Below are 9,005 nucleotides of genomic sequence, written 5' to 3'. Positions count from 1 at the left end.
CCACAAGCAGTGCGAGGGCTGAGAGTGTGGGGCTGGGCAGAGCACAGAGGCCCTGAGGAGCTCTCTGGGGCATCGTTGTGTTCCTGGGCATCTACTGACCACCTCCGTTGTGGAAGGGCAGCCGCTGGGGCAGGGCCAGTCAGCCCAAAAATCTGCCAGGCAGCCCAGCAAGGAGGCACTGAGGGCAGAGGGCTCACTGTAGTGCATATGAGGAGGACAGGGCCACATGCCACTGGCTGTACCCTGCCCTCCAGAGGGAGGGCATGCAGGCCCAGAGATGCACATGCAAGCTGGCCACTCTCTCCTGTCCAGAGCCCAGGGAAAGCTGCTGCAGCGAGGACCTGTCACCCCCACAAAGGCACATTGCTGAGGCCAGCAGCTCAGCCTCGACCCACTCTGCTCTGAGCTGCACCTGCATGATTGGCTCCAGGTCCGAGCTGAGCCCCACACAGAGTAAACACTCATAGGCAAGGTGACTTGGAGTGCCCAGAAGGACCCAGAGCCTCCAGCTAGGAAAGGCCTGCAGTATTTATTTACAGTGCAGAGCAACTCTCCCCTCAAGAGACAAGTTTCTTTGGCTGGCGTGAGACAAGCACAGCTATTGCAGCATCCAAATGCCCCAAGCCCTGCATGGCCCCAGCACCACTCCACCCCAGGTGGGTCTGGCAGCCCCACATGCATGCCTGTGTGTGTGGGGGTGGGGGAGTGTGTGTGTGTGTGTGTGTGTGTGTGTGTGCATGTGTGGATGAAGGAAACGTGAAAAGGCAACAATAAATAAGTGGTGCAGTCTGTACGAGAAGGAATTGCCACCAGCCCTGACACTGGCATGACAAGCCAGGGACAGCACAAGGCCAGCAGCAGAGGCCTCTCAGTCACTCTTGGCGCTGTGTGAGGTGTCCAAGTTGACCACCTGCAGCTCCGTCAGGCTGCTGCCACTGCTGCTCTGCTGCCCGATGACAGCCATCTAGAGAGAAAAGGGAGGAGGAACCGCTGGGGGACAGGAAGCCCTGAGACCATGTGTGCCAGTAGCCAGGGGGACACTGTCCTTCCTGGGCACCTGTCCAAGGAGGGCAAGACTGCCTCACCCAAGGGTGAGTGGCACTGACAGCTTTCCCAGACCTGAGGACTGACCCTACATGGGTCTGCCCAGACACACAAAGAATGTGGAGGCAGGAGCAGAGCAAGAATACCCCTGAACACGTGCAAGTACCACTCTGCCTACCTGGTGAAGCTGGACAGCTGAGACTGGGATTTGAACGGTGCCTGATGGGGCTGTCAGGAACACTTGAGGGACGCCACCTGCCACAGAGAGAGAGGCACAAATGATACTGTCCCTTAAACAGTGCTCCCCCATGGTTCCTTTCTCTGAGTTCCATGGAGCTTCACAAGGACAAAGTTGCCTGTTTGCATACATGGAGGCATCCCAGGAGAAAGCCTAGTGTGTGCACTAGTTTTCCAGATGCTGGGAGAAGCAGGCACAGGTCCTCAATCTAAGTCTTGCCTGCATGGCTTCATGCTGCTTTTCCCCCTCATGCAACCACGTGTCCTCTCTAGAGTCTCCTAGCTCCTTCTGCTGCTTGTCCCATGTGCCACCCATCCCAGAAACTCTCACCCTTTTGCCTCCAACAACAGTTCAAGCACTCCCTTGCACAGGAGAATGGCAAGATCTAAAAGCACACATAAAGCATCCAGGACTAGGACTAGCATCTCAGCACTTGGACTGCTGAGAAGGAAATTCTTTGACATTAACATACAGCATAAATGCATGCAAGATGAGAAAAATCAGGGTGTTGGTGCACTTTAGGGGAGCACTGACACAGACGGCTGTCTTACCCTGATCCTGGACCTGGCCGTGGGACACCTGCATCGCTGAGGGTGCCTGTGAGAAAGCGTTGAGGACTGCAAGTCCACCGTCCGCAAGGCCAGATGTGGGTGCGTACATCACCGCATGTGGGCTGGGGTACATCATGTGGCCACCCACAGTGGTTGGCACAGATGACGTCATGATGGTCGCTGGGAGGGTCACTGGCACCAGAACAGACTAAATGTGAGCCACACACAAGGAGTCTGCCACGCTTACGTGCCTGCTCAGTACCCCTCCCTCAGCCACCCTTGGCATGTTGCGCTAAAGCATGGTGCATGGAGATACTCATCTTGTCTCCCAGGCTCTTGGGGAAAAAACCCAGAGATCAGACCTCTCCTTTCTTGAGTATGAAAGGTGCAGAAAAGCAGAGTAGCCAAACATCCCAGGACTAAATTCAACTTGTATATCAAGTTTCCCGATAAAGCTTCAATAAAGCTATTGAACTAGATTCAGCCTGCAACCAGACACCTGAACTCTGATTCTGCCGATAGAGATGTCCTCTGCATAGAAAGCAGAGGTCTCAAGCAGATGTGAGCAAATGCCTTGTGCTAGAGGTAATGCTGGCTCACTAAGAAACCATCTGAGAACTGGGCAACCTGTTCCCAGCTCTATACTGCAAGTAAGAGCAAATGGTGTATCTAGAGAGGCTCTGAAATCCCTTGTAACATGCCCTATGCACAGCTTCTACCTAGATACAGCATAGCACAGGAGCTGGCAACAGTGATCAATACACCTGAGAAACTGTCAGAAAGGCTGGGATAGAGTTAGTCTGAAGGAAACTGGGCAGGGAGCAGGCATGAGGTCTGTTGGTGTAGGTTGTTACCAGTAGTGTTAGGAAGGCAGACAGAACACTTGTTACCATATACCAATACCTGTTCCGCTGGAAGAGGTCTGGGTAAGGTCAGTGCTGCTGTCACTAGAGGGAGACGTTTGCTGCGGTGCTTGGTGCACCTGGATCGCTTGGACTGGGACCTGCTGAGCCATGGTACCACCTGGGGAGAGAGCGGAGCCCATAAGCCTGTGGCTCCACAGGGATACAGGCACTTTGGGCCATGTGAAACCCCCCCTCCAGTCCTTCTCTGGCTGCATACAGCTCCACAGCATGACTCTGTGCTGCACTGGGGCAGGCTACACAAAAGCCTGCATGTGAAAGAAACCAGAAACCAAACCCTGCTCTTTCCTGCCACCTGCGCCAAGAAGGGGTTAGAGAAAAGAGAAGGCCACAACAGCTTTTGTCCAACTCTCATGCATGGTTCAGGAACATCTGGGTCCATCCTTGCCATTGGCTCCACCAAGGCACAGCACAGAAAATGCTGGGAGGAGAGAGCCCAGCACATGCCCCTCCATGCTCAGCCAGCTCTGCAAGGATCATCTTGCTGCATCAAGCAGAACCGCAAGAGCCCAAAAGCCCATGCCAGCTGGGTCCTGCTGCCTTCACACACTGGAGCCCAGCTCCATCCTCCACAGGGCACTCAGGGTGCAGCTATCTCACCTAGCTAATGCGACTTCAAGGACATTACAGTGCTCTACACAGAGATTAGAGACCCCTTGGCCTCAAGGTGTACATCGTAGAGCTGCAGGGGTGTGGCCACACAGCCCCTGGCCCAGAGCACTCACTGCAAAGCTCTTCAGCTTCAAAGAGCACAGAAAGCTCCCCTAAGGCTCAGGTCCTGTCACCGAAGAGAAAAGTAAGGGATGCCAGAGAGCAGGAATCATTGACCACCTTGCTCAGACTGGGCGTCTCCCCACATACCACACCACAGAGATGCATACATCTGTTATTCTCTTAGCTCCTCCAGATCACAAGGGAAATCCAGTCCCTTTGCATGGGATCATGCTGTCTGCCAGGGCCCACAGGAGCCTTAAGCATTCTGAGAAAGCACAGAGGCTATCGAACTCATCGACTTGGGCACAAACTGGCAGGACACAAGAAATACCATGCACTCTCAGTGCTGGTCCTCAGATGACAGCTGCCCCCACAAAGGAGAGCCTAGTCCTGCTCTGAAACTCCAGCTAGGAGCATGTTCAGCCCCAGCAGAACACCTGGAGAGTCCTGACTCAGCACAACAAGAAACTCTTACAGAGGACAATGCACACAAGGCAACACAGCAGCACCACTCACTCCTCTGCTCTGGGTCTCCCCTAATCTATCCTCTGCACCATGGCTCAGTGACTGACTGCAGATCCAAACACAAAAGCAAGGGCAGCTGCTAAGAGCCAAATACCAGTACTCAGTAAACCACCATTGGCCTGTAATATCCTTCCATCAGTTCAAGTAGCACAGTTCAGCCTCAGCACAGCTGTACCAGGCCCTGCCTCCTCTGCATTTGCTAGCCACAGGGAAAACCCTGGGGCAAGAAACTGAAAATCCACTGCTTCCCTTGGTCTGTATCCTCCAGGATGCTGGTCCTGCGTATGCCAAGCATTCTCTGCTCTGTCTTCTCATCTCTCCCCAGCAGCCACAGCCAGGGTGCCCTGTGCTCTGCCTCCTCTGTGCTCTCACCTCAGTTGGGGGTCAGCTCTGTGGCAGGACCAGGACCCCCACAGACGCCTCCATCCCCCCACCTCTAGCAAGCGGAGGAGAAGCGAGTGCTGACCTGTCAGCGACACGATCTGCCCTCCAGCTCTGGCAGGGAAGCGGAAGACTGTCTGTTGTGCCTGCTGCAGCTGTCCAGCTGTACCAGTGACCACCTGGCCCTGCTGGCTGGAAAGAGCCAGGGAGTGCGGCTGTAACTGAGTGAGAGGAATGGTAGGGGTCCCCGGAGAAAGGGAAGCACCTGCCGAAAGGAGGGAGAAAGAAAGGCTTTGTCATCACCAGCTCTTTTCACTCCCTCCAGGCTTCTTGGTGCTGCCCTGGGGTCCCAGCTCAGCTTCCTGCCATCTCCCAGCAGCAGGGCCAGCTAGCAGCACTCTAAAGAAACAACCACTACACAACCCTTCTTCTCCAGCCACTGACCTGGCTGGGTTTGAGCAAGGAATCCCAGCCAGGTTCACCTTACAGCAGTAACCACTCTGCTTCCTTCTGTCACTAGGTCTCCTCTCCAGAGGACAGCAACATACTCCAGGTGCAGAGATGGACGGTTGCAGCCTTCAGCCCCTAAAGGCACTGACCTGACATGAGGGTGAAGCCAGTGGGTATTGGCATGAGGCCCCCAGACGTCACTGCACTGGCTCCAGTAGTCTTCAGCACTGTCCCGTTGGCACTGGTGACGGCATTGGGGCTGATGCTGGCAGACACTGGCGCCAGGTAATTAGTGATGGGGAATGACGGGCCACTGCTGACCTGCATGGAGGTCGAGGTGGTTGGGGCTGTCTGTATGGACGTTGTTCCTGGCAGGTTGGTGACAGTGAACGCTGGTTTCAGCGCGTCCTGCAGAAGGAGAGATTGTGACAATTCAGACCAGCCCATGAGACCAAACCAGGCTCCATAGATTGGATCCCCTTGCCAAACCATACCCCCACAGCATGCTGCCAGCACATGGAGCCTAGCCAGGGAAGCAAAGAAGAGCTGTTTGCACAAACATGAGGAGACTGTGCCCAGTAACACAGCATGAGGAGAGCTGGAGAGACCTCAACGTCAACCTTGGATACAAGCCCTGGGCCACACAGGTCCCCTGAGAGCCTTCCCTGCAAGACACCAGGGGACAATGCAACCCTTCCCCTCCCCAGGAGTCCCCAAAACCTCTAAGAGAAGAACAGCCTCTTTTTGGCACACAACAGGCAAAAGCAGTCCTTGTAGGGACAGACATAAAGGCCAACACACCATCTCCTGTCAGGAACACACACCACTTCCCTTAAGGCAGGAAACACAGGACCAAGAATAAGCAGACAACTGGCTCTTAAAAGCAGCTGTACTGTTAAAGTGGCATGGGAGTGGTGACTAAGACCAAACCTGGACACCAGGGAGGCTCAAACCCAGCCCTGACCACCGCTTTGGCAGGCCCTGAGGAACGCCTCCACAAACCTCCTCGAGCAAAGGGGAGAACCTGGCCAGGGGAAGCACCCATTTGCTAGTCCACTAGCAGGAGATGGGCATGAGGCAAATGCTTCCCAAGGACCCGTTAGCTACAGCCAGTGCACACCACAATCCTGCAAGGAGCACTGGAGCTCCATACCTGCCTGAGGACAACATTGCCAGAGAAGCTGAGCACCAGGAAAAGGGCCCTGTGCTGGGCCAGCACTAGACTCAAGAGAATGGCTGCCTAGGTCTGGGAACAATGGAAGAATATGAGTGCCAGGCTGCAGGGCATGTAACACCCTAAGTCTCCACAGCCGCAAAGGATGTGGCTGGACATGGCTTGGTTCTGCAGGAACCAACCAAGCCCAGCATGACACCTGTGCCTCCATCCACCGAATCTCCTTTCGGCTAGCCAGGATCTCTGTGGCTCTTCTCCTGCCCTGCTCATCTGGCCAAGAGCAGACTGAGAATACACTGCTTCACAGGAGACCACGTCTCAGGCCACAAGGGACCTGCTGTCCCCACGCCCTGTCACAGCTGCCAGCACGCCTGGGAAGAGTTAAGGCTGCCACACTCCCACCCCTCCTGCTGCAGGCTGGTGGGCCCAGCTCTCCCACGTGCTAAGCCTTGTTCCCAGCTTGTCAAGCTGCCAGCAACAAGGAATTCACAGCTCAACGAACAGCTAAAAAAGGGAAGGCAGCCCATTTTGGACAGGGGGAGCCAATCCCAGGCACTCAGTCTTGCCCTAGGGCCTGGGGAGGGAGGAGAGCAACACCCCTCTGCCTTGGCACTGTAGTCCTTGAAGTCCAAATTAGAAGAGGCACGTGATAACAGAGCTGAACCCAGCAGAAGCACTTTCCATTAGCTCAACCACAAACTCCTGCCATCCCACATGGAGCATGGGAGGCTATGGGAGCCCTCCTCACATGGGTGACAGGGCAGAACTCTCCTCAGCCCACTAGGGAAACAGAGCAGAGTGGGGCAGGGCAAATCCTGTTCCCAGTTGGAAAAGCCAGGGTTCCTCATCCCCAGGCACAGCCCTAAAGCAGTTCACCCCTGAGGCAGTCCCCAAGCAACCAGAGCACTTAGCATCCCCCCCATACTCCATACTCTCAGGGCTAGAGGAGGCATCCCAAAAAGGTCACAGCACTCTACTCAGGGGGATTCCCAGGACTCCCTGGAAGCATGATGGCAAGTCTCAGTATGGTGAGAGCAGCAAAGGTGTTTGACAAAGAAGTTGTGCCAGAAGGCTTGAACCGAGCACACCCCATCTCTACCCTCCTGACACAGGGGAGACTCATATTCCTTCCACCTTTATTGCATTTCTCTTGGGCTGCAGCAATAGCTTCTAACTCAAAAGGAATGCTGGGAGAGACCTTGGGATTGGACATCTATCCCCATGACCATCTGGAACGCCTCAGAGCTCCCAGGCACCTTGGCTGTCCCCAGCACCCTGCAAAACCTATGTGCATGAGGCCAGCCTTTGGTAGGAGCCAAGTCACAGGTCACCTTCAGCAGGGGTTACCCAAGGGGCCACAGACAAGCCCTAGAGCAGACAGCAGTCCTGAAGGCCCTACCCTTCTTGATTCAGCTGCACATCCACGCTCCACCACAGCATGGTGCAAACTTCAGTCTGCAGAGCAGTGTTTGGGGAACCAGCACACAGCAGAGAGGTGCAGCACAGACACATGTATCTGCCCAGATCCACACCACTGGGCATGCTTGATAAATGCTTTACAGTATGAGTGGATCACAGGGCATGGCCCAGGCCATCTGATGCCTATCCTGGACCATAGTAGGGTCTTAGGGACAGATATGATCCCACTCCACAGCTTCTGGGGACTCCCTGGGGCAATGCTGTTCAGCATGGCCCAGACCACCCCAGATAGCATTACTACTGAGATGTTACAGGACAACTGGCCTTGCAGGTACATGGGAAATCTCAATCTGCTTTCCAACAGCTGGTCTTCATTCCACATGTGACAGAATCCACATTTTTCCCACTCCAGGAAGAAATTACAAGACCACGGCTACTCCCATGTTCTCACCCCAATCTAGAGCCCCTGAGCTCCCTTCAAAATCCCTTCTCCCACATAACTACACCTAAGACACTGTATATGGGCAGGCCAGTGCATGACAACATCATCAAGAGGATACAACTGCTGTCTTAAAAATATGGCACGCCCCAATTCCAGATGTGTTCAGAGCTCAGAACCATTTCAAAGAGTTTGGGTCTGGCAGTGCAGGAGGATCTCATAGCTGCTGCTGGTTGCAGAGCAGGGGAATACCAGCAGGCTGCTGACTACAGGTATCAGCCTGGCTGCATCAACTTCCCACTCTGCTGCAGCAGCTGAGCACAAGCATATTTTGTTCATGCAGAGGTCTGGGAAGGAGAGTCCACACAGGAAGGCCAATGAGCAACAGCCCAACCCTCTCAGCGCATCCTGTGTGGCGGGACCTGATAGACCAGGCACTGAATCTTCTGCCAGAGTACTACTTCATCTTCAGAAGACTTCCTGATCTACCTGAATTGGGCTGATCTCTGCCAGAGCACCAAACCAGGCTTCCAGGCCCACAGAAGGCACAGCAGGACTGGGGAAGGTGATGGTGGGACAGCCCCCAGTCCCAGTGCTTGCCATGACAGGAACTCTCAACAGGCCAAGGACAGGTTGAGTCAGAATGTCCAGCAGAAGACAGGGGCACAGGGCTCCTCGGGCCTCATACCAAATGCTGGCTGTGGCCACAAATCACCCCACACCAAGTGTTACCACTGGGATGGAGCTTGCAGGGCTGCACCAGAAAGCAATCAGAGAGAAGCTGTGTTAAGACCTCTGCAGAGTAGCTGCACACCAAGAGCACAGCTCCTTTGGGGCCAATTAGCTGTATTTCCAGGGAGAATCTAAATGGACATGATGTGGACAAGTCCCATGCCAGGAACAGGTCAGCTGCCACACACAGCACTTCCTGCACCTCCAAATTACTCCAGGCACAGGTAATTTGTCTCACTGCAAAGTGCCCACAGGACCTGCCTTTTCATTTAGGAGAGGCCTAAGAGACCTAAGTATTTACATACGCAGGCTGCACAAGGGAGAGATAGCTTGGTGACAGCAGGCTCCTTTGCCTACTGGAAGGGGCTCGCACAGCTCACAGTAAGAATCAGAGGCACCCAGGGAAGACATGCCA

The 9,005-nt window shown here is 54.6% G+C and overlaps 1 protein-coding gene across 1 annotated transcript in view; it reads right to left on the bottom strand.

Moving 5' to 3' along the window:
- The window catches only part of SRF (serum response factor (c-fos serum response element-binding transcription factor)), a 10,741-nt gene that overhangs the window by 138 nt on the left and 1,598 nt on the right, over positions 1-9,005 (bottom strand). The window contains exons 2-6 of the mRNA XM_009073384.1: positions 4,976-5,234; positions 2,737-2,856; positions 1,834-2,025; positions 1,223-1,299; positions 1-964 (exon numbers count right to left, since the gene is read on the bottom strand). The exon at positions 1-964 is cut by the window's left edge and continues 138 nt beyond it. Coding sequence (XP_009071632.1) covers positions 869-964; positions 1,223-1,299; positions 1,834-2,025; positions 2,737-2,856; positions 4,976-5,234 — 744 coding nt within the window. The 3' untranslated portion in view covers positions 1-868. The remainder of the gene's footprint in view (positions 965-1,222; positions 1,300-1,833; positions 2,026-2,736; positions 2,857-4,975; positions 5,235-9,005) is intronic.

This window comes from Acanthisitta chloris, unplaced genomic scaffold (genome assembly GCF_000695815.1).
Source record: "Acanthisitta chloris isolate BGI_N310 unplaced genomic scaffold, ASM69581v1 scaffold2204, whole genome shotgun sequence".
NCBI classification, from domain to species: Eukaryota; Metazoa; Chordata; class Aves; order Passeriformes; family Acanthisittidae; genus Acanthisitta; species Acanthisitta chloris.
The sequence above is the reverse complement of the archived record's forward strand: the minus strand, read 5'-3'. Positions and strand labels throughout refer to the sequence as shown.